The sequence below is a fragment of the Hypanus sabinus genome, unplaced genomic scaffold, assembly GCF_030144855.1.
Source record: "Hypanus sabinus isolate sHypSab1 unplaced genomic scaffold, sHypSab1.hap1 scaffold_467, whole genome shotgun sequence".
Lineage (NCBI taxonomy): Eukaryota > Metazoa > Chordata > Chondrichthyes > Myliobatiformes > Dasyatidae > Hypanus > Hypanus sabinus.
In genome coordinates this window covers 33,134-58,296 of record NW_026781338.1, presented here as the reverse complement: position 1 = coordinate 58,296, position 25,163 = coordinate 33,134, and the positions used below count along the sequence as shown (strand labels likewise).

General features: G+C 43.1%; 1 protein-coding gene and 1 non-coding gene across 3 annotated transcripts; one reads left to right on the top strand and one right to left on the bottom strand.

Annotated features, from left to right (window-relative positions):
• Positions 1–5,091: 5,091 nt before the first annotated feature.
• Positions 5,092–5,253, bottom strand: LOC132389055 (U1 spliceosomal RNA). The gene has a single exon (XR_009510411.1). It is a non-coding gene; the product is annotated as a U1 spliceosomal RNA (small nuclear RNA).
• Positions 5,219–21,168, top strand: LOC132389049 (gastrula zinc finger protein XlCGF8.2DB-like). 2 transcript variants are annotated; one of them, XM_059961460.1, is made up of 2 exons: positions 5,219–5,245; positions 18,439–21,168. In XM_059961460.1, the coding sequence occupies exon 2, from the start codon at positions 18,780–18,782 to the stop codon at positions 19,662–19,664; it is 885 nt and encodes a 294-aa protein (XP_059817443.1). In that variant the 5' UTR covers positions 5,219–5,245; positions 18,439–18,779; the 3' UTR covers positions 19,665–21,168. The 2 variants fall into 2 exon arrangements, with proteins under 2 accessions (XP_059817443.1, XP_059817442.1); XM_059961459.1 differs by lacking the exon at positions 5,219–5,245 and adding an exon at positions 12,052–12,096.
• Positions 21,169–25,163: the final 3,995 nt, after the last annotated feature.

Below are 25,163 nucleotides of genomic sequence, written 5' to 3'. Positions count from 1 at the left end.
CAGTACAGGATGTAGATATTGGTCAAGCCAAACCGATTAAACACCCATATTGCATGAACGTAGAAAAGTGTAAATTGGCTGAGCAAGGAATTGAATATATGCTGAAAAATAGTATTATTAGTCCTTCAGCATCAGATTGGAGATCACCCTGCGTTATTGTGCCCAAACCTGACGGTAGAGTTAGATTTTGCACTGATTATAGGAAGGTAAATTCAGTAACAAAAACAGATGCCTATCCTATCCCAAGGGTAGATGATTGCATCGATAAGGTTGGAATAGATAATTTCTTACAAAGATTGATCTGTTGAAAGTATATTGGTGTGTTCCATTGATGGACAGAGGTAGAGAAATTTCTGCATTTGCGACACCATCTGGGTTGTATGAATACAATGTTTTGCCTTTTGGAAGGAAAAATGCTCCAGGAACATTCCAGGGAATGATTGATTTTGTAATTCGAGGATTAGAACACACAGATGCCTATATTGATGACTTAGTCACAGGGAGTGACACCTGGGAAGAGCATATCTCTGCAGTAGAAAATCTGTTTGACAGGTTTTCACAGGCCAGCCTTACAGTTAACTTAGCTATGAGTGAATTTGGCCATGCCACTGTGACCTGTCTTGGCTATGTTGTAGGACAAAGCAAGTTGGCTCCTGTTCGGGCAAAAGACCAGGCAATTTCTCAAGTTCCTATTCTGACTGCTAAGAAGGCTCTTAGAAGTTTTCTGGGAAAGGATGCATATTATCGTAACTTCTGTAAGAACTTTGCTGCTATCGCTCTTCCTCTGACTAATCTCCTGAAGAAGGAGATTAGTTTGTTTGGACCGAGCCATGACAGGAGGAATTTGATTGAAAGTTATTATTTGAGATTAGGCCAATCAATGTACTGCTGTCAGCAGATTGGAGCTGAGTGTGGCAACACAAGTCATGGGTGCACAGAAAGTAAAGAGGGGGCCAATGAGACATTCCTGTGGGTTATGTGTCCTGAGGGTCAGAGAGACAGAGGTGAGGATGCCCACTCTTACCACCTGCCGGTGATCTGACAGGAAGTCCAGGATCCAGCTACACAAGGCAGGGTGAAGGCCGAGGTCTCTGAGCTCCTTGTCGATACTTCACGCCTTTGTATGGCTACTGCTCTGCCCATGACTGCAAGGAACTGCAGAGAACTGTGGAGAGCAGAGAACATCAGAGAAACAAGCCTCCCCTCCATGGACTCTTCCTACACTTCCACTCCCTCGGGAAAGCAGGCCATGTACACAAATAGTGCCGAGAAAAAAACATATTGTCCACCACAACGGGACGACGTGACCGATCCGGATCTCACTGCCTTGTCTGAACGGGTGAAAGATGAAGCTACACGGACACGTAGAGCAGTGACCCGCAGATGCTGCAGATCGGCAGAAAAACTTGATCAGGAATCGGGATCACGTGACCGGTTTTGTCTCCCACTCCCAGACAGATCTCCAGCTACCCACTACTCTGTGAAAAGAAGCAAACTTGCTGCGCACATCTCCTCTCACCTTAAATGTGTTAGACATTTCAACTACCAGGAAAAATATATCGTCTGTCCACTCTATCTAATCCTCTCGTAATCTTATAAACGTCCATCCAGTCTCACCCCAGCCTGCGCCGCTCTGGAGAAAACAACACAAGTTTGTCCAGCCTCTCGTTATAGCTCATGCCCTCTAATCCAGGCAGTGTCCTGGTCAACCTCTTCTGCGCCCTCTCCAAAGCCACGACATCCTTCTGCAGATCGCTCTCTCTCTCTCTCTCTCTTATGGTTCAGTCCACAGTCAGCGCTGTCAGCCTGTGACTGACGTCATAGTCCCGCCTCCTCACACCGGCGCTCTTAAAGAAACAGTCACAGTACGACCGCAGGCTCATAACAGCTGCAACACAACTTCCCGACTTTTCACCTCAATGCTTCAACTAATAAAGACAACCATGCCATTTGCCTTCTTAACCACCCGATCAATCTGTGCAGTCTCTTTCAGGGAGCGATGAACTTGGAGTCTAAGATCCCTCTGATCATCAACACTGTTCAGGGTTTTGCATTTAACAGTGTACTGTCGCATACATTCGACCTACCGAGCTGCCAAGATGATCATCACTAATCAAATCTCACTGACATTTCTCAGGTCCTTTTGAATTTATTGCCAAGTGCACAAGTACGGGAAGGTACAGGGACAGAGAAACACTGACTTGTGGCAGCATCACAGGCAAGTACATTCAGATAACACACGGAACACAAATTATACGATTCTCAGTCAGTAACAATCTATAAATATGTGTTATGTCATTAACAGTAATACATTGCGTTATGATCAATATTAAAATATGTATTTTCTCTCAATAACAGATTTGGAAATGTTGAGTTTGGTCCCTGTCTCCATTCCTCCTGTAATCCACAACCAGCTCCTTTGTTTTTGTCACAATGAGGGAGAGAGGTTGTTTTCTTGACACCACTGTGTCGGGGTGATGACTTCTTCTCTGTAGGCTGCCTCGTTATTATTTGAGATTAGGCCAATCAGTGTAGTTTCGTCAGCAAATTTAATTAGCAGATTGGAGCTGTGGGTGGCAACAGAAGTCATGGGTGCACAGAGAGTAAAGGAGGGGGAAAGGAGACACCCCTGTGGGGTATGGGTGCTGAGGGTCCGAGAGACAGAGGTGAGGGAGCCCACTCTTACTACCTGCCGGCGATCTGACAGAATCCAGCTACACAAGGCAGGGTGAAGGCCGAGGTCTCTGAGCTTCTTGTCGATACTTCACGCCTTCGTATGGCTACTGCTCTGCCCATGACTGCAAGGAACTGCAGAGAACTTTGGAGAGCAGAGAACATCAGAGAAAAAAGCCTCCACTCCATGGACTCTTCCTACACTTCCCCTGCCTCGGAAAAGCAGGCCATGTACTCAAGGACCCTCACAACCTGGGCATCCTTGCTGCAAACCCGCTCCCCCATCGGGGAAGAGATACAAAAGCCTTAAAGCGCGAACTACCCGGCTCAAGGACGGCTTCCTGTCTGTGGTCATAATCCAAATGAATGATAAAATGGACTCGGCCTCACAATGTAACTCGACGTGACCCTGCACCATATGTCTATATGCACTGCGCTTTCTCTGCAGTCATAATGCTTTGTTACAGTTATTGTTCTGTCATATTCATTTTTTCATTCTTAGAATCTTTTTATTGGTACAATATTATACAGCTATAAAATGATACCAAACTTCAATAGATTAATATTTATACAATTAAGAAAGCTGGAAAAAACTGATCGTAAAATATAAAAATGGAAATTCTATATATATATATATATATATAGGAGGGGGAAAAAACCATCTAATTCCGAAAACAAAACATTAACTACAAAAAAAGGGAAAAAATCCATTAGGAATCTGTTATGTACCCTGTAACTGGGTGTCTAACCAGCAGAGAAAGAAGAATTCGTTGGAGTCTGGTGGTACCAAACTAAAGGTGTTTATTAATAAAAAAATAAGCAAAACCATATCAATAATGCAAATATATATATATAAAACAAGTTAGTAGTAATAAACCTAAAAGTGTAGGAATAATAATAGTCAATAATAAAGAAGCTCTATCGATGTCTAAGGGTAAGTAAATTGTCATAGAAAAGTACCAAGTTCAGTTCAGTTCATAAGTGCTGATGTAGTTATGGTGGTTGTATTGTAATCTTTGGAGAGAGAGAGAGAGAGAGAGAGAGAGAGAGAGAGAGAGAGAGAGAGAGAGAGATGTAACAGCTACAGTCATGCAAACCTTCCTTTGCTTTCTTAATTCGTCGTATCTTTGTGGTCATTCAGTTATGACCTCTCCGTCCTTCAGCTAGACCGTTCTTCTGTGGGTGACTCGTCACTCTGGCATGAGTGAACACAGACACAAGTCCCCACCGGCTCTGATTTTACACTGTGAGCTTTTCTGACGAATCTCCTGGTTCGGTCTCAGAAGCCCCCACCTTTCATGTGGGATCCAATACTCAGTCAGTGTCCAACTGGTGTGTCTGAAGGGTGTCTCTTAAGACCTGTCTTTTTATGCCTACTCACGGGGACTCAACTATCCATCAATTCTGAATGACCGTGTCCATCAAATAAGGCCACTCCAGTCCACTGAGGAACGTTTATGAGCAAACTATTGTCCTTGCAGCGAAACAGTAAATAATTCAAAAAGGAGTCACAACACGGTTAATCAGCAATTTCCCCCTCTCCCTTATATGTCGCCGATGTTCTTACATGTTTTTCCGTCTCTCTTTCTCATGGTCAGCATAGCAACAGTAATAGTTTATGGTTCTCAGGAGGGGGTTGTTAACTCTGTACCCCATTGTCCATCAGGTCTGTTCATCACTCATAGCAAATCAAACCCCTGAGCAAGACGTTTGACCATCATCTAAATATAAATTAAATCATCAACCGCCATTTCACATTTATGAAAAAATAAAATTGGAAGGAAACTATATAAAGAAATTCGAATTAAATGATAATATTTGGCAAAAGATCCCCATCTTCTCTCAAGATCGAATCGAGGATCAGAAGTTCTACTTCGAATTGTTTCCAAGCTAAGATATAGTATTCCTTGAGAAAAACATTCAATTAATGTCGGGGAAGAAATACCTTTCCAATTTAATACAATAGCACTTCTTGTCAGTAGTGTAACAAATGCAATTACATGTTGATCTGAAGATGAAATACCCTGAATATGATGTGGAACTATTCCAAAAGGAACAGTCAATCTATTAGGTTATACATTTATTTCCAGAGGTTTAGAAATTGTAGAAAATAAAGATTTCCAAAACGATTTTAATGTAAAACATGACCAGAACATATGTGACAAAGTAGATACTTCATTTATACATCTATCACAGCATTTCTCTGTACTAGGAAATACATTAGATAGTCTCTCCTTTGCTAAATAATAACGGTGAACGATTTTAAATTGAATTAAACAATGGTTGGCACAAAGAGAAGAAGAATTTACGTTTTTCAAAACTCGAAGCCAATCGTCATTAACAAAGGTCATATTAAATTCTCTCTCCCAATATCGTTTAATCTTTAGTGATAGGTTTTCTTCTTTTTTTCTTTTTTTTCAGGGGAGAGCGCGAACGCAGTTCCCCACTACCACAAATTGTGCAGTCGAGTATCCCGCATTTGGGGATATCGCAGGCGTCAGCTCACCCGGAGTTCAATGGGATAGCCTCGTCCTGGAACCTCGGCCCTCCTGATCACCGACGGCTCCCTGCCGTAAGTATATAGGTTTTCTTCTTGTAACAAAAATAAATTATAAATTCTGCTAATGGAACCATTCACTAAGGGATTCAATTTCAAAATGGTTTCCAACAAATCAGGTTCTTGTAAATATGGAAACTTAGGTAAACATGGTTGTAAAAAATGTCTAAGCTGAAAATATTGCAAAGAATGTGTATGAGCGAGAGAAAATTTGTTAATTAACTCTTCAAAGGTCATCAACCGACCATCACCAAATAAATCTGTAAAAGAATGGATCCCTTTACTTTTCCATAAGAGAAAAATGGGGTCAGTTGTTGAAGGTTTAAATGAAAAGTTTCGATATAAAAACTATACATCTTAAATTGTTTAACATTTAAAAAAATACGGAACTGAACCCAAATCCGTGGGGATTGTTTAATAACCGGGTAAAGATTTAAATTTGGAATTTTAGAGAGCTGTAAAGGTGATGGAGCTCCTAAAATTGAAGTTAAATAAAATTGTTTAAGAGCTTTAAATTCCGAATTAACCCAGAATGGTTTTTGGTTCTTATCAAGCCAATATAACCAAAGACATAATTGTCTAATATTCACAGCCCAATAATACAGTCTGAAATTAGGAAGTGCAAGTCCAGCATCTTTTTTAGATTTTTGTAAATGATACTTATTAATTCTTGGTCTCTCATTGTTCCAAATAAAGGAAGAAATAAGAGAGTCAATTTGGTCGACTTTTTTTTAGTTAAAAAGATGGGTATATTTTGGAAAATATATAAAAATCAAAAGTTGTTTCAAGGAGTCTATTAAAGGAACGACATTCGCTTCATAGAGATCTTTATATTTCTTAGTAATTATAATACCTAAATTTCTAAATGTATTAACAATTCTAAAAGGAATATCATCATATGTACTAACAGGGACATTTAATGGAAACAATTCGCTTTTATTCAAGTTAAGTTTATATTCTGAAACTTTACTGAAATCTTTTAAGTGTTTCCAAAAGATTAGGAATTGATTCCACAGGATTTGAAATAAAAACCAAAAGATCATCTGCATAAAGAGAAATCTTATGTATGGTTCCATTCATAGAGACACCATTAATACTTTTAGCTTCACATAGTGTTATAGCTAAAGGCTCCAATACAAAATTAAGTAATAAAGGGCTTAATGGACATCCCTGTCCAGTGCCGCGAGAAAGTGAGAAAAAAGAAGAGCTGCAGTTCTTAGGAATGACAAGCTCAAGGACGGCTTCCTGTCTGTGGTTACAAGCCAAATGAATGATAAAATGGACTCGACCTCACAATGTAACTCGACGTGACCCTGCACCATATGTCTATCTGCACTGCACTTTCTCTGCAGCCAGAATGATTTGCTACAGTTCATTGGTTTGTCGTATATCAGTTTAATGTACTTTTGTAATGTATCGATCTGTGTGGATGATGCGTCAGGCAAGATTTTCACTGGAAGTTCAGTACCTGATGAGAATAAACCAATTCCCCATTTTAATTGTGTGGAGATATTAGACAGACTGAGCTTCTGCTTTGGAAACTCAGAAGGAAACTGAACTGTTGTCACTTCTGTGGAATGCAAATGAATAGAAAAGGCTTCAATCTCTCATTACGATCTGCGGTAACTGGGATCAGGTGACCGGTGTTGCGTCTCCCATATTAATATCAGAATCAGGTTTAATAACACCGGCATGTGTCATGAAATGTGTTGTTCCTGCGGCGGCAGTAGAACCTAATTCATAACGATGGATTTTAACAATTCTGATTTAATATAAGAATATAAATATTACAGTTAAATTATATAAATAGTACAAAATGAAAAAAAATGTAATAAACTATTTTAATTGTGCCGACTGTTTGACTGACCGGGTTGTTGCTTTGGAAGTAGTGGAGCGAAGCTCAACTGAACTGTACACATTTATGAGAAGCTCAAAGAAATAGAAAAGGCCAAATCCTCACATAAATGGGTCAGACACCCAGAAACATCGGCCGCACTTCAGCAGATAAAAACAGTGGAATGAAATATGCTGAGAATATTGCAGAAAAAAACATATTCTCCACCACAATGAGAGGACGTGACAGAACCGGATCTCACTGCCTTGTCTGAACGGGGAAAGATGAAGCTACACGGACACGGAGAGCAGTGACCCGCAGATGCTGCAGATCTGCGGAAAAACGTCAGCAGGAACCGGAATCCCACCGCTGGCAGTGACTCCTGTTACCCACTACTCTGTGGAAAGAAGCAAACTTGCCGCTCACAACTGCTTCCAACTTAAATGTGTTAGACATTTCAACTCCCAGGAAAAAAATATCGTCTGTCCACTCTATCTATTCCTCTCGTAATCTTATAAACGCCCATCCAGTCTCACCCCAGCCTGCGCCGCTCTGGAGAAAACAACACAAGTTTGTCCAGCCTCTCGTTATAGCTCATGCCCTCTAATCCAGGCAGTGTCCTGGTAAACCTCTTCTGCGCCCTCTCCAAAGCCCCGACATCCTTCCGAGAATGGGGGCGACCAGAACTGTATGAAACACTCCAGACCTGGTCTAACTAGTTTTATAAAACTGTGTTACGAACTGAAACGTTTTAGAAACGAACCGGCAGCAATAGAGTTCACACTGGAGTCTGGTTTTGATGGTTAAAACACTCTGTTTATTATTATCTACTTATAATATTGTAATTTCACGAAATAAAGGAAAGTTAACAGTGTTATGTGTATATATGCGTAATTATAACTCCCAGACTATGGAGACCGAGGGAACAAAGCTTAGAGTCTTGAGATGGTAAAGCAGGAAAATTCAATAATCCACGGAAAAAATGATGGGAGAGAGATATTTGTAATCCAGGGTGAAATGTAGAGAAAATGCCGTTACTTCAAAATAACTCCGTCGAAGTTCTTATCCGTTGAATCCGTCCACATACGAGTTATCAGCGAAAGTGACCTGTCACAGGAATACCGTGTTCCAGGGGTTACCACACAACATACCCAGGCAAGGGTTAATACAAGATATTCCAAACTCCGCTCCTATGGATTACACGAAGTGACAGCCACACACATTCGTTGTGTTTCCGTGTACCGATGATCAACCCACTCTTGTGGACATAGAAGAGTTCCAAGCCTCAGCTGCGACTAACTGAAGCGATCAGCTTTTCCAGTCTCTCTCTCTCTTTAGACTGGCCGACTGCCTGTCTGCAGATCGCTCTCTCTCTCTTTTGGTTCAGTCCACAGTCAGCGCTGTCAGCCTGTGACTGACGTCATAGTCCCGCCTCCTCACGCCGACGCTCTTAAAGAAACAGTCACAGTACGACCGCAGGCTCGTAACAGCCGCAACACAACTTCCCGACTTTTGAACTCAGTGCTTCAACTAATAAAGACAACCACGCCATTTGCTTTCTTAACCACCTGATCAATTTGTGCAGTCTCTTTCAGGGAGCGATGAACTTGGAGTCTCAAAACCCTCTGATCATCAACACTGTTCAGAATTTTGCATTTAACAGTGTATTGTCTCATACATTCGATCTACCGAGCTGCCAAGATGATCATCACTAATTAAATCTCATTGAGATTTCTCAGGTCCTGTTGAATTTATTGCCAAGTGCACAAGTACGGGAAGGTACAGGTACAGCATCACAGTACTTGTGACAGCATCACAGGCAAGTAAGTACATTCAGATAACACACGGAACACAAATTATACGATTCTCTGTCCGTAACAATCTATAAAAATATGTTTTATGTCATTAACAATATTTAAAATACACTGTCATGATCAATATTAAAATGTGCATTTTGTGTCAATAACAGACTTATAAATGTTGAATTTGCTCCCTGTCTCCATTCCTCCTATAATCCACAACCAGCTCCTTTGTTTGTCACAATGAGGTTGTTTTCTTGACACCACTGTGTCTGGGTGAAGACTTCTTCTCTGTAGGCTGTTTTGTTATTGTTTGGGATTCGGCCGATCGAAGTAGTGTAGTCAACATTGATTAATTCGCAGATTGGAACCCGCCACTGCAGCCCCACAGTGCATTATGAACAGATTGCAAAGCTACGAAATTGCATGTGAATGGCCTCCCCTCCCCCAACTCCACTCTTTCTGCCTCACCAGCAGACTGGGACATCTCACATCTCGCTGCCTCCGCCAGGACATTAAACTGTGAACAACTGTGGTCAGGGACTGATCTCTGGGGTACTCCAAACGCTACCTCCTTCCAGTCTGAAAACGACCCACTCATCCAGACACACACTACCGGCAGTTTACTGATCTACAACGAAAAAGCCTAATCACCTACTCCTGAGGGTCAATACCATTGCTGACTCTGAGTTCACCACTGTCAAATGCCGGGAGGGACATAATAATCAAAAAGTCTCTACTCACAGCCGTGTAAATAAAATGTGATCTCAGTGGGTGTGTGGCGCATGCTCAGAACGCGAAGGAGACAGACAAACTGAGCCAAGTCACAGACTGATGTAGGGGAGGAATGATCCATTTTGATACAGAGAGGGAAGCAGAGAGTTTGATATTGTGCCTGATGCCGGAACTGTGGCCAGTTAGAAGATGAAATCTTGTTCCTCTAAATTGTTTTGAGCTGTGACAGTGTTTCTATCAGTAGGCACCATGGAGACTGAAATAATTTCAGTTGAAATGCTGTCCTTCACCAACTGACGTGCTTTATAAACCTTTAACAGTGTACAAAATTCAAAGGATTTGTGTATGGGAATCACAAACACAACAGCACGTTAGATCTGCTGTATCTCTCAGTTCACCAGAGCTTGGACACAAAGTAGACTGCAGGTGCTGTGGGGAAAGCAACACGTACAAGACGCTGGAGGAACTCAGCAGGCTGGGCCGCATCCGTGTAAATAGAGGCCACATTTCTGTCCGGAGTGAGAAAAGAGTTTCACTCAATCATCCCAGCTGCTGCAATACCAGCAACTTCACATCAGGGAGGAAGTTCAAATCAGCTCCGTGTTAAATGTTTAACCATCGCGGTGACTGAAGGCAGCTGCAGGTTCATGAGGGACTGTTACTGTCAGATTCTGCAGTTCTTGCGGCTGCTCATCGCACCCAGGACTGAACCCTGGTCACTGAGCATTGGAGGAGTCTGTTCTGCTGATGTTAGCCTTAAACTGGACTGGTGTTTAATATTGTGGATCTGTGAAAGATAAATCAGTTCTGTATCAAATCCCGTGTCGCAGGTACTTATTGTCACTGCCAAACTCACAATGTACACTAGAGAGGCCACTCGGTCCATCTGCTCCCTGCCCAGTTTTCTGTTCCATATCATTATTTTAAAATTTATCTCTCACTCTCCCTGTTGCAACTTGTCACCGCTCCGTGGGAGAAGAGATTTCCCTTGAGTTTCTTAGAATCAGCGAAATCTGCAGCAAATTACAGGCCCTTCGGCCCACAATGCTGTTCCGACCATGAAACCTACTCTAGAAAACGCCTGGAATTACCCTACCACAGAACCCTCTATTTTCCTAAGCTCCATGTACCTCTCTAAGAGTCTCTTAAAAGACTCTATTGTACCCGTCTCTACCGCCGTCGCTGGTAGTGCAGTCCACACACCCACCGTTATCTGTATAAAAAATATATCACTGACATCTCCCTTGAGCTACTTCCAAGCACCTTAACTATGCCATCCCCCCTTTTCATGCTTATCCCCTCCCCCTTTATCTTTCCTCTGATTGGTTTTCCACTGGCACCTGTAGCCCTTCCCCCTCCCCATCTCTATTACTGGGCTTCGGCCCTCTCTTCCCCCCCCTCCATTCCTGATGAAGGGTCTCGGCCCGAAACGTTGGCTACACCTTTCTCACGGATGCTGCCTGACCTGATGAGTTCTTCCAGCGTTGTGTACGTAACTATGCCCTCCACGTGTTAGCCATCTCAGCCCTGGGGGAAAAAAGCCTCTGACTTTTCACACAATCAATGCCTCTCATCACCTTATACACCTGCATGAATTTCCTGCATGATTTTCCCCAGGCTAAATATCTCGATGAGATCGCTGAGTATTTGACCTTCCCCAGGGCTCTGGACTAAGGTGGTTAAACTCCCTTTTCCCTGCTCTTTTCAAATTTTGTGTCATTTTCACCAATTTCAGAGGACTGTGCTTCAGACAGCTGGGTTGTTACAATGCACCTCTTAAGCCTGACAGCAGACTAGGGAGTGAACCTTCGATGGAGCAGAGTCAGAAACCAAAGAGTTGCCAGCTCCAATCATGGCTCAGGGGCTCTGGAAAGAGATGGGGTCTGGAGGTTACGAGCAGGAGGAGGAAGAGGAGCCAGACCAGCAGGATGTGGCTTTGAATGAAAGATAAGAAACATTTGGAAACTGGTTAATTGAAAAACAAAATGGTTAATTTCTACAAAACTTTGCAGGTTATCAACAGATCAGGCAGCAAATGTGGAGAGGAATAAATGGGCCGCATTTATTCCGAGCCCCTTTAGCCCCTACTCCTCTGCTTAGTTGCTGCCTGAACTGCAGAGCTCCTTCAGCATTTTGTGCACGTCTTTGTATTTCCAGCAAATGCAGAATCTCTTTTGTTTCAGATCTGCATTTGTAAGAGGATTGGACTTTGGTATGAGATACACGAAATGCCTGTTGATATTGAGTGTATCGTTTATGGGAGCGGTTTTTTGCGTTAAGAAAGTCGCAGAGTTTTCTACACACAAAAAATACCTGAGATATGGAAATGGAACAGGTGCTGGCTGAAATTTTTAATGCACCATGATTACCCATGAAGCCGCGCATTTAAAATTTCGCTGTCGTTTGAAGCACCGATCAAATGCGCAGGCGCAGGGTTGCTGCCGTCTCCGATAACTACGCATGCGCGCCGTATACAAAATGTCGGGAGGAGCGGAAAGGTAAGGACTTTTTCGACTTTAATTGAGTGACAATTGCTGTGAGAACTGGAGACTGTGACCCGCAAACTCGGCACAGGCAGGTCTTTTTCCTCTCTCTCAGCCCCACGATCCGTACACGGACCCCGGGGAGCTTCCGGCTAATCAGGGAATGGGAGCAGATAGAGCTGAGCTCCAGCTATCTGAATGCAAGGATTAGGTACTCGGAAAAAGAGAACAAAATCTTTCTATCAGCTGCTGAGAAAATCACCTTTGCTCTATCTCCAACCGCAGCAAGAGAAAATCTGCAGCTGCTGTAAATCCAAGCAACACACACAGAATGCCGGAGGAACTCAGCATTAGTACTCTTTCCCATCGATGCTGCCCGGCCTGCTGAGTTCCTCCAGCATTTTGTGTGTGTTGCTTGTTCTGCCTGCTCTTGTTGTGGAGTTTCCTACCCGTGAGGATATGTTTTTACCCATTCTCTCTGGGTACATAATGATATCAAACAACTGTGCCCTGGGAAACAAGCAGCTTTCACATCACAAATGTGCCATACTCCAATGAGACAGGCTACTGTCCTTCCCTTCATATTCATTGGCATTGTCATCACCGAGTTCATCACCGTCCGTCTCTTGAGGGAGGGTTCAGGAGAAATATTTATGTAAAATACAGAAACTGGTTGTACCTGTGTGTATTGTGGTGATGCAAAAGTTGCTGGATAATTTGTAAGTGGTTGGAAGTGGAGTGATATTTGGAAGTCCGACTTTTTAAAGCATCATTTAGGAAGAAAATTGCATACAGTGACATGCAAAAGTCTGGGCCCTCCGGTCAAAATTTCTATTCCTGTAAATAGCTAAGCGAGTAAAACAATGACCTGATTTCCAAAAGGCATAAAGTTAAAGATGACACATTCTTTAATATTTTAAGCAAGATTACTCTCTTAAATCCATCATTTACAGTTTCAAAATAAAACTTTTTTCTCCAAACATACCTTTGCTCATTGTGGCCAAAAAGTTCTTTTTTAACTTCATCGGGACTTGTTTGCAAAATGCAAAAGGCTTGTTTAGATGTTCCTTTGCAAATTACTGACGCTGTATTTTGTGGTGAAGATGCAGGAAAGGTTTTCTTCTGATGACTCTTCCATGAATGTCATATTTGTGCAGGTGTCATTGTGTAGTAGAACAGTGCACCACCACTCCAGAGTCTGCTAAATATTCCTGAAGGTCTTTTGCAGAAAAATGGGGGTTTTGATTTCCCTTTCTAGCAGTCCTACGAGCAGTTCTCTCGGAAGGATTTCTTGGTCTTTTGGACCTCCACCGTTACTGTTAACTGCCATTTCTTAAGTACATTACGAATTGAGGAAATGGCTTCCTGAAAAAACTTTGCTATCTTCTTATAGTCTTCTCCTTCTTTGTGGGCATCATGTATTTTAATTTTCAGAGTGCTAGGCAGGGGTTTAGAGGAGCCCATGGCTACGATTGTTGGGACAAGGTTTGTGGAGTCAGGGTACTTCTTAAGCATTGAAAGTTGCAACACCTGGCTTTTCCTAACGAAGTTTGTGAACAAGCCATAGCCCTGACAAGCTGATTAAGGTCTGAGACATTGCTAAAGGTTATTTGACAAATCTCATATCTCTTGGGGTTCCCAAACTTTTGCATGGTGTTCCTTTCATATTTTTTCCACTCTGAAATTTTAAAAACAAAAATAATTCACCAATCTTGCATAAAATTTTGAAAATAATGTTTCATCTTTAACTTTATGACTTTTGGAGATCAGTTCATCTTCCACTCAGTTAACTATTCAGAATAACAGAAATTTTGACTGGGGTGCCCAAACTATTGCCTGCCAATGTATATATGGTGTGCAAAAGCACTGGCGAGAAAATCCTTCAGTACTGCTACAGGCCTGTTACATTGGTTGTGTGAGAGTGCGGATGAAGTCAGTGAAACCCAGAGGAGATCAAAGTGCTTGTTGACAGTGACTTGATAGCTGTAGAAATGAATATCTCTATATATAAAATTCACTGTGCACATATTGTTGTCACTGGGCAAAAATTTGCACAGCACAAGGTTTTTGTGCACACTGGTGATTACAAATTGGAGGGGACATTGGTGGGAAGGTGGGGAGACCTCCAGTGTCCCTGATGCCCTCACCTACAAGATGTGCATCCAGCTACAGCTTGTAACGCTGCACTTTGAGGAGTTGGAACTTGAAATGGATAAATTCTGGTTCAGCCGGGAGTCGGAGAAGGTGAAAAATATGACAGAAAGAGAGGTGTTTTACACCGAGATGCAGGACACAGGAAACTGGGTGAGAGTCAGGAAGTGGAATGAGGTTAAATAGCCATCACAGAGTACTCTTGAGGCCATCCCACACAACAACAGGTGGGCCACTTTAGAAACTGTTGGGGGAGGGATTATCTGGCAGAGGGAAGACAAAGGTGTGTTAGGGGGTTCAATAGTTAGGGGAACATAACTAGAAGGGGACTAACGTCCCAGTGGTAAGGCTTGCAAGTGCTGGTGGGGGAGTTGAACTAAAGTTGCAGGCAGGGTGGGAGCCAAAATGACAGAACAGATAATGGAGGTGCAAAATTGAATTGAATTGTCTTTATTACTTATATCCTTCATATACATGAGGAGTAGAAATATTTACATTATGTGTCTGTCTAAATGTGCAATATGCAATTTATGGTAATTTATAATAAACATTATGTACAACAGGACAGTCAACATAACATAGAAATACAGTTGTATCAGCATGAATTAATCAGTCTGATGGCTTGGTGGAAGAAGCTGTCCCAGAGCCTGTTGGTCCTGGCTTTTATGCTGCGGTACCATTTCCCAGATGGTAGCAGATGGAGCAGTTAGTGGTTGGGTTGACTGGGATCCACAATGACCCTTCAGGTCCTCTTTACAGCCCTGAAGAGTGAGAAGTTCACATCTACAGACGCGCTGGGCTCTCCGCACCACTCTCTGCAGAGTCCTGCGATATAGGGAAGTACAGTCCCCATACCAGGCAGTGACACAGCCAGTCACAATGTTCTTAATTGTGACCCTGCAGAAAGTTCTTAGGATTTAGGTCCCCATTTCAAACTTCTCAATGCTCTGAGGTGAAAGAGGCACTGTTGTGTTTTTTTCCACCATACAACCAGCATGTATGGACCATGTATTATGATATTGTAGCCATTGCTGGGACATGGTTCCAGCCAACAGTCCGAGGGATACAGAGGAACAAATCTTTCTCCAGTGATCACAGACCATGCTAACAAACAAAGGGTGATATGTTAAGTGATTTTAATTTTCCATATATTGTCTGAGACTCCCATCCGTAAAAAGACTAGTCAAATGTGTCCTTAATTGGGAAGTAGAATTCCCAATGTAGAAGTATGCAATAAGCTGTTAGGAAATGATCCGGGGCTGTTGACAGAAATTAGTTATCATAATGCCAAGAGATTGAAAGTAAATATGGAAAAAGAGAGGTCTGGACCAAGGGTTGAGATTCTAAATTGGAGAAAGGTCAACTTTGAAGGTGTCAGAAAAGATCTGACAAGTGTGGATTGGAACAGGCTGTTTCGTGGCAAATTATGATAATTTGCTAATTTATAATTTTACTAATTTGATAATTTATGATAATTAGCATAATTAGTTGGTGAGTGGGAGCACTTCAGAAGTGAAATTTTGATGATGAAGAGTTTGTACGTGCCTGCAAAACTGAAAGTTGAAAGATAACTGGTACAGGGAACCTTGGTTTTCAAGAGATATCGAGGCCAAGGGTATTTTGTTCCTCTCAATGCCTCAGACTGTTGGGTGCTACAATATCATCATTCCACACCGTGAGCTCATCCGACAATGTTTTCAGTTGTCTTCTCTTGGTTTCTAAAAGCTTCCCAATAGTTTCTGCTCTTTTGTTTTCCCTCTCTTTGGCTTTTATGTTGGCTTTGGCTTCTCATTTCAGCCACGGTTGTGTCCTCCTGCCTTTCCAATGCTTCCAATTCTTTGGGATGTGTCTATCACTCAGCTCCCGCGTTGCTCCCAGAAACTCCAGCCATTGCTGCTCTATCGTCACTCCTACCAGATTCCCCTTCCAGTCAAGTGTGGCCAGCTTCTCTGTCACAGAAACATGGAGAAGGTCAGAACAGAAACATGCCCACCCTGGACGATCAGAATGGTAATCTGTACGGGAGACAAAATAGATGGGGGAGGTTTTAAATAGTAGTTTAGCATCCGTATTGACTCAGGAGATGGACACAGAGTCTATAGAAGTGAGGCAAAGCAGCATCAACTTCATGGACCCTGTACAGCTTACAGAGGTGGAGGTTTTTGCTGTCTTAAGGCAAATTAGCGTGGATAAATCCCCAGGGCTTGGCAGGTTGTTCACTAGGACCCTGCGGAAGACAAGTGCAGAAATTGTCGGGGTCCAAGCACAGATATTTAACTCATCCTTAGTGACAGCTGAGGTACTGGAGGATTGGAGGACGCCAATGTTGTTCAGCTGTTCAAGAAAGACTCTAAAATTAAGCTAGGAAATTTTATATTGGTGAGCTTGACAACAGTAGTGGAAAAGTCATTGTGACATATGTGTAGGAACCGGATATATAAGTATTTGGATAGATGTGGACTGATTAAGGATAGACAGCATGGCTTTGAGCACAGTAGGTCATGTCTAACCAATCTTATAGAGTCTCTCGAGGAAGTTATCAGGAAAGTGGTTGAAGACAAGGCAGTGGATGTTGTCTACGTGGACTTTAGCAAGGCACTTGACAAAGTCTCATATGAGAAGTTGGTCAAGAAGGTTTAGTCACTCAGCATTCAAGATGAGATAGTAAATTGGATGAGACTCTGTCTTTGGGAGAAGCCAGAGTGTGGTAGCTGATGGTTGCCTTTCTGACTGGGGGCATGTGACTAGTGGTGAGCCACAGGGATCAGTGCTGGATCTGTTGTTGTTTGTCATCTATCTCAGTAATCTGGATGATAGTGTGGTTAACTGGATCAGCAAATTTGTGGATGACACCAAGACTGGTGTTGTAACGGACAGCAAGGAAGACTATCATGGTTTGCAGTGCAATCTGAACCCACTGGGAAAATGGTTTTAGAAATGGAAAATGGAATTTAATGCAGACCAGTGTGAGTTGTTGCACTTTGGTCTGACCTACCAAGGGAGGTCTTTCACAGTGACTGGTCGGGCACGGAGGAGTGTTGTAGAGGAAAGGGACCTAGGAATACAAGTCATTAATTCATGGAAAGTGATATGACAGTTAGATAGTGACGGAAAAAAATATTTTAGCCCATTGGTCTTCACGAACCAAATAGTGACAATAGATGGATTTTATGTTCACTTGTAGAAGACATTGGTGAGGCCTAATTTGGAGTATTGCGTGCAGTTTTGGTCACCTACCTACAGGAAAGATTTAAAAGAGGTTCAGAGATTTTAGAGAAAATTCACAAGGATGTTGCCATGTCTGGAGGACTTGAGTTATAAGGAAAGATTGAATGGGTCAGGACATTATTCGTTGGAATGTAGAAGATTGAGGGAGATTTGATTGTGATAGAGAGGCATTGATAGAGTTAATGCAAGCTGCCTTTCTCCACTGAGATGGGGGTGGGACTACAACCAGTGGCCAGGGGTTAAGGTGAAAGGTGAAATGTTAAGGGGAACACGAGGGAAACTTCTTCACACAGACGGTTGTCTGGGTGTGGAATGAGTGGCCAGCACAAGTGGTGCATGCGAGCTCGATCTCAACATTTAAGAGGTTCGTATAGGTACCTGGATGGTAGAGGTATGGGAGTGGGCAATTTAAATAGTTCAGCACAAACCAGATGGCCCAAAGGACCTGTTTCTGTGTTGTACTTTTCTACAAGAACCTGAAATATTACAAAAATTCACTGTCCTTTTAACAGCTGCGGAACAACAATTCACCTCAGCAGGAATATTTTATATGGCATTAAAAATTGTGGCACTTTAACATAATTATACATAAAAGAGTGAGAGTGTTTCAATTACTGTGGGGCCAGGCACCCATGCAGCTCTGCAGGAACAGGGAATAATACCAATGAAGAGAGTCAAACTGAGCCAAGGTACAGATTGGAGATGGTAGAAATGCCCCATTCTTATAGAGACAGGAAGAGCATCAGGGTCATTCCAGATACCAGCACTCTGCCCAGTCAGAAGATGATTTCTCTGTCCAACTTTGCTTCAACCTCATTGTAACAGTGTGATACCAGATCAAACCTTGACAACTCAAGTAATCTCATCTGAAATGTTGTCCTACACCCATTGATGGATTTTGTAAATCTTTTCACAGGTTAAAAATGAGAAGGAATTTGTCTCCGGGAATCACAAAGAAGTTTTGTTCTTTCTGTCTAGATATTTTAGAAGTGGAGCAAGGGATACCATCAATCATCCTTCCTGCTCAGACTGTGGGGAGGAATTCACTTGGTTATTTGACCAAATAGCAAACCTGTCATTTTACACAGGAGAAAGGACATTCACCTGCTCAGACAGTGGGAATGGATTCACTCAGTCATCTCAACTGAAGGTACATCAGCAAGTTCACACTGGACAAGGCCATTTTCCTGTTTTGTGTGTAATAAAGAATTCAGTTGGTTTTCCCACCTGTGGACACACCAGTCAGTTCACACCACACCGAGCAGATGCTGTTCATCTGCTGAATTTATGGGAAAGTATTCACTCGGTCATCTGACCTAATGGCTCACCAGCGAGTTCACACCAAGGAGCGGCTGTTCACCTGCTCCATCTGTGAGAAGAGATTCAGTAACTCTTCAACCCTATGGAAACACCAGCGAATTCACAATGGGGAGAAGCCGTTCCCCTGCGCAGTCTGTGGGAAGAGATTCATTGACTCATCCAGCCGACAGAAACATCAGCGAGTTCACACTGGGGAGAAGCCGTTCACCTGCTCAGAATGTGGGAAACGATTCACTCAGTCATCCCACCTTCAGAGTCATCAGCGAGTTCACACTGGGAAGAAGCCATTCACCTGCTCAGAATGTGGGAAACGATTCACTCGGTCATTCTACCTACTTGAACACCTGCGAGTTCACACTGGGGAGAGGCCATTCACCTGCTCAGACTGTGGGAAGGGATTCACTCAGTCATCTCACCTACAGAGACATCAGCGAGTTCATACTGGGGAGAAGCCGTTCACCTGCTCAGTCTGTGGGAAGAGATTCACTCAGTCATCTCGTTTGCAGAGACATGAGCGAGTTCACACTGGGGAGAAGCCATCCACCTGCTCAGTCTGTGGGAAGAGATTCATTTATTTATCCCACCTGCAGATACATCAGCGAGTCCACAGTGGAGAGAAGCCGTTCACTTGCTCAGTCTGTGGGAAGGGATTCACTCGGTCATCCACCCTACAGAGTCATCAGCGAGTTCACACTGGGGAGAAGCCATTCACCTGCTCAGAATGTGGGAAGAGATTCACTCAGTCATCCACTCTACAGAGACATCAGCGAGTTCACACTGGGGAGAAGCCATTCAGCTGCTCAGAATGTGGGAAAGGATACACTCAGTCATCCGAACTACTGGCACACCAGTCAGTTCACAATGGGGAGGAGCCGTTGTTATGAATCCCTAAGTTTTGTTTGTTGTGGACTGTCATTTTAAGTGAGAGGGATTGATTATAAGGCGTATCAGTCTGACTTGCAGCTTGTTTAGTTTTCTTTCTTTGTCAATCTTTTTATTAAGTTTTTCAAAAGCAATTCATAATGTTCTTAGTAGTACAAAGGGAGTGGGATTACATTGTTGGCAATTAACATATGTTAAAAAATATATAAATAGCACCAATATAATTGACTTCCCATACCCCTAATATAACCAAAATAGAAAAAAAAGGAAAAAAAAACCAAATTGAAATCAAACAAAAACTAAACTGAACCAAACTGAAACTAAACTAAGCTGGTCTAGTCAATTATGTCAAATAAAATCATTAATGTCGTCAACTCCGCTCCTCTACTCAAATCAATGGATAAAGTAAAGGAATCAGAAGAAATCAAATGACATTCTATGGAAGTGTTGAATAAAAGGCCTCCAAGTTTCTTCAAATTTAACCGAGGGGTCAAATGTACCACTTCTATTTTTTTTCTAAATTTAAACAAGATATTGTTTGAGAAAACCACTGAGCTGTAATTGGAGGATTTGTCTCTTTCCAGTTCAATAAAGTAGGTCTTCTAGCCATTAAGATAGCAAATGCAATCATCCGCCAAGCTGCAGAGGACAAATCAATCCAAAAATTGCAGTAATAGGATGAGGTTGTAAATCTACGTGTAAAATTGTAGAGAATATATCAACAATATTTTTTCATAATTGTTCCAATACAGAGCAAGGCCAAAACATACGAGTTAGAGAAGCTACCTCAGAACGACATCTATCCCAGATCTGATTTATATAAGAATAAAATTGTGCTAATTTATCCTCAGATATATGTGCCCTATGTACCACTTTAAATTGAATCAACATCTGTTTGGCACAAATAGAAGAAAACCTAATTAATTGCAAAAATGTTTTCCCCATTTCTTTGTAGGTACAGAGAGTTGAATGTCCTTCCCCCATTCATTTTTAATTTTATCGGATATATCTGGCTGTATTTTCATAATCATAAATATAATTTGCCCAAATCCAATATTTTTTAGATATCGGCAAATTATATTTATTAGACTACTGCTCAAAAGACATGAAACAGTTATCCAAAATTAAATCACGAAAAAATATTATACCCTTCATTTTCCAAGCCATAAAGGTTTGATCCATGACAGAGGGTTAAAAGAAATAATTAGATATAATAGGATTTGATAATATAAATTAATTCAAGCCAAGGAATTTACGGAACTGAAACTGAAACCATATTCAGAATGTATGTTTAATTATCTGGTTTACCATTTGTTTATTCAATTTAGAGAGAAACAAGGGAAGTGAGCTCCCTAAGATGGAAGCCAATGAAATCCTTGTGCCGAATTGCGTTCAAGATTAACCCAATGAAGACCAACATTCAAATCCACTACTTATGTACAGAATATTAAGTATTGAATATTAATTGCCCAGTAATAAAATCTTAAATTTGGCGCTGCCAAGCCACCATTCTTTTTGGATTTCTGCAAATATTTTTTACTTAGCCTAGGATTTTTGTTCTGCCATTTTTTAGATGAACTTTTAGAGTCAATAGTATCAAAAAAGGATTTAAGTATAATGATTGGTACTGCTGGGAAAAGATATAAAATCTTAGGTAAAATAATCATTTTTTTTGCATTAATTTGGCCAATCAATGACATAGACAATAAGGACCAGCTAGTAAGCAACTGTTTGACCTGATCAATTAAAGGTAAAAGATTAACATTAAATAAATCCTTGTGTTTTTTTTTAGTAATTTTAACACCTAGATAAGTAAAATAATTCGTAACTAATCTAAATGCTAAATGTCAAACGATTGGAACTGACAAATTTAAAGGGAAAAGTTCACTCTTATTAAGATTCATTTTGTAACCAGTAAAGTTACTAAACTGAGTGAGCAGGATATAACAGGAGGATTGGATTTGTCAGGATTCGGAATATATAATAACAAATCATTTGCATATAATGTTAACTTGAGGAGAGTCACGAATAGCAATAGCTAAAGATTCCAGGGCCATGTCAAATAGCAATGGGCTGAGAGGATAACCTTGCCTAGTGCCGCGAAATAACCGAGAAAAAGGAGATCTTATATTATTGGTAAGTACCGAAGCCGTAGGGGCATAATATATCAATTTAACCCAAGATATAAATTAGGAAATAAAATTAAATTTCTCAAGCGTGGTAATTAAGTATGGCCGTTCAACTCTATCAAATGCATTCTCGGCACCCAATGAGTTGACTCATTCTGGAATTCTAGATGAGGGAGTATAAACAATATTCATCAATCTCCTAATATTAAAGGACAAATAGCGGTTTTTAATAAATCTGGTCTGATCGACAGAGATACTTACAGGCAATACATTCTCCAATCTAGTAGCCAGCATTTCCGCCTCCTGTCCGGGGATGCTGCATTTACCTGATGTGCAGGTTCGAGATTCCACCACCTGGGACCTCGGGGAATTACACGGACGCGAAGACCCGGGTGGGGGGGGGGGGGGGGTGGGAGGTGTGCAGGGCGTACCTCAGTCTGGGACACCAGTGTCCCGGGGTTTGCATTTTTCCGGAGAGAAGGTTTTTGCTCCCTTTGCAGAGGACGGTGCATTCGGCGGTTTGGCCGATATAATGATCTTAAATTGACAGATCCCTCAGCCGTGATGTTGGATCTGCGGCGATCTCGGTCACGGCCCTGAAGTGTGATTTTATAATCATCGGTTCCCTGATGCAGAGTGACGGTGAGAAACGGGACTGATTATTCAACCGGTCACATGTTGTCGCCGGTCAGTTAATTGTGTGTGACTGTGAGTGAATCGGAGGCAACTTATTTATTCCTGCACGTTGGCAGCTCACACATTCTTTAATTTGCATTTGTTATGATGAAATCAGTAAACCGCTGTAACTTCCTGTCCTGGTGTCGGACTCGAGTTTTACTTGAGGCTTCTGTTGCCCCCGCACCCTGTGCACCGCAACAGTGGGTCGAAGCTCCTCACACTGACACAGTAGCATCTCAGCTCCAGGCTGAGGGAGGTCGGACTGGCAGAGTCTGGGAACCCAGGATCACAGCTCCACCCAACCCACATCGTGGCTGACTGATCCCCTCCTGCCCCCGCATACAGTTAAACTCGACTGTAATATCAGCCGTAGTACGAGAGGGATGGGGTATGGAACACTGGCGTTAAACACAGAGTGATTCTCTCTCCACACGCTCCCGGGGTCAGACACAGAGTGAAGCTCCCTCCATACTGTCCCATCACATACTCCCGGGGTCAGACACAGTGAAGCTCCCTCCATACTGTCCCATCACATACTCCCGGGGTCAGACACAGACTGAAGCTCCCTCCACACCGTCCCATCACACACTCCCGGGGTCAGACACAGAGTGAAGCTCCCTCCATACTGTCCCATCACACACTTCCGGGGTCAGACACAGAGTGAATTTCCCTCCACACTGTCCCATCACAGACTCCTGGGGTCAGACACAGAGTGAATCTCCCTCCACACCGTCCAATCACACACTCCCGGGGTCAGACACAGAGTGGAACTGTTCTGGTTGCACTGGGAGTAATCGAAGAAAAACTGTTTTATGAAGGTCGTGAGTTACTTGGAATTGGTTTGAAACGTCTCTTGAACATCTAAGTGAGCGGGTGGGTTAGTGTGAAAGTTTCGTTTGGAGTTTTTCTGCCAGTTTGGAAGGGGTTGTTGACGGCTGCGAACTGCGTAGCTCCCTGCTGTGGCCGTTGGCAACTAGCCAGGAAGCCGGGTCTCTCCAAAAACAGGAGACAAACGCTGTTGTTCCCCCGAGTGACATCGGGACAACCTCCTTCCATCTCTGTCGTCGGGAGTCTCGTTCGGTGTAGGAGCCGAAACATCGTTTGAGACGTCTCGACCTCTCACGGCCTGGACGTTCTGCGGGACTAACGGAGCCTTTCCTGGCGTTGGAATTTCTGTTACTGAGCCGGCAGGGTACCGTCGAGTAGAAACTTTTCCAGCCAGTTACTCAACTCACTCCAGGACTTTATAACCGTTTTATTCTCGATTCGGACAGAGAAGCAACATGCTGGACCGGTCTACAGGGAGACGCAGGCCTTCGGGGACTTATGCAAAGGCGGCTGCCTCTCCAGCCTCGGACAACGCCCTGTTTCGGACGGTGAAAGTGGAACGCGAGGCGCAATGTATTTTACGAACTGGAACTACTCTGGAAGATTGTGCGGAGGCTATGGAGGACTTGTTGGGGAGAGATGGTGTTTTGACCACTGAGAAAGAAAGCGAATAAGAAGTCCAAACACTCTAAGAAGTCTGCCGCCGAGAAAGCAGAGCTCACGCCCTTTTGCCCTGAAGTGGAGCGGGAGGCTCGGGGAAGTGCACAGTTGGACGGGGTGATGGAAGCGGAGAGTAACGCTCTATCGGTGAATCCCGCACCTGTGTGATCCTCCGGCTTGAAGAGGAGAAAGGAATGTTCCCCCCAGAGGGCAGAGAATGTAGATGAGGGGGAGTCCCAGAAAGGGGTGGGAATCCGGGTGGAAGTTGTGTCTAACCCTGAATCCCCAGATGTAGCCACCAGTCCTGTGGTAGGTGGTGTGATTGTGCAGGAAGCTAGTGCTAGGCCTGTTTGCACAACTTAAACAGACCTGGAGCCCTCCACCCAGGACTTAGCAGTAAGCGCCTCCCTGGAGGCAAATGTATTAAACAGTATGAGCGGAGAGGAGAACAAACTCTCTCACTGTCAGCTTTAGGCTGCCGGTGAATCCCTTGGATCAGAGCTGCTGGGGTCCCCTTCATGCCTGTCTCCTGGGGAGGGTGATGTAATCTGCATGCCGACCCCATCAACTAATGGCCTGCAGGGAGTCTCTGGGGATTATCCTTCCATCGTCGGAACTGTGGATAAGACTGATGCGACGTTGGAGCGGTAAGGTTTGAGTGACGTACCCGCTGCGCAGTGTGGTTCACATGTGCAGCCACCTATTAGAACACATGAGGAGGAACATGGGGGATCTGACTGCAGTGAGGGGTTGGAGGGAGATTCTTTTCTTAGCGAGAGAATGGGCATCCTCACCCGTTCTGAGAAATCCCCATTGATAACTGTGGAGGAGATCTGAGAGTTCATTCACTCCTCTGTGGGTGCCAAGCATCGGCCTAAACTCGCCTCGCTTCGCTGGCCTAACATGCCGAGGCTGGTGAAGTCCCTGCGAGTCATCCTCAGACGGAAGGGGAAGGGGAAGAGGAATACTGTGTCGGGAATGACAGACGGCAGCTGAAATCCTTCCTGGATGACCTGCTAGGGGACATCAGAGTGGGAATCAGCCTCGCTCCTTCGGGAGACGGTGGGTCACAGGGTGGCGTTGGCACCACTCGGGCCGGAAAGCAAACAGCATTTTTGTTTTTTTTTTCTGGATAGTGTGGTTGAGGGCCCCTCCGCTCTCACCGGGAAGGGTATTGTTGCTGAGGCCTAGTGTACTCCCGACATG

What these genes read in the sequence shown, in the direction of transcription:
- LOC132389049 (XM_059961460.1), top strand. Translation starts at nt 18,780, where the DNA reads ATGGCTCACCAGCGAGTTCACACCAAGGAGCGGCTGTTCACCTGCTCC.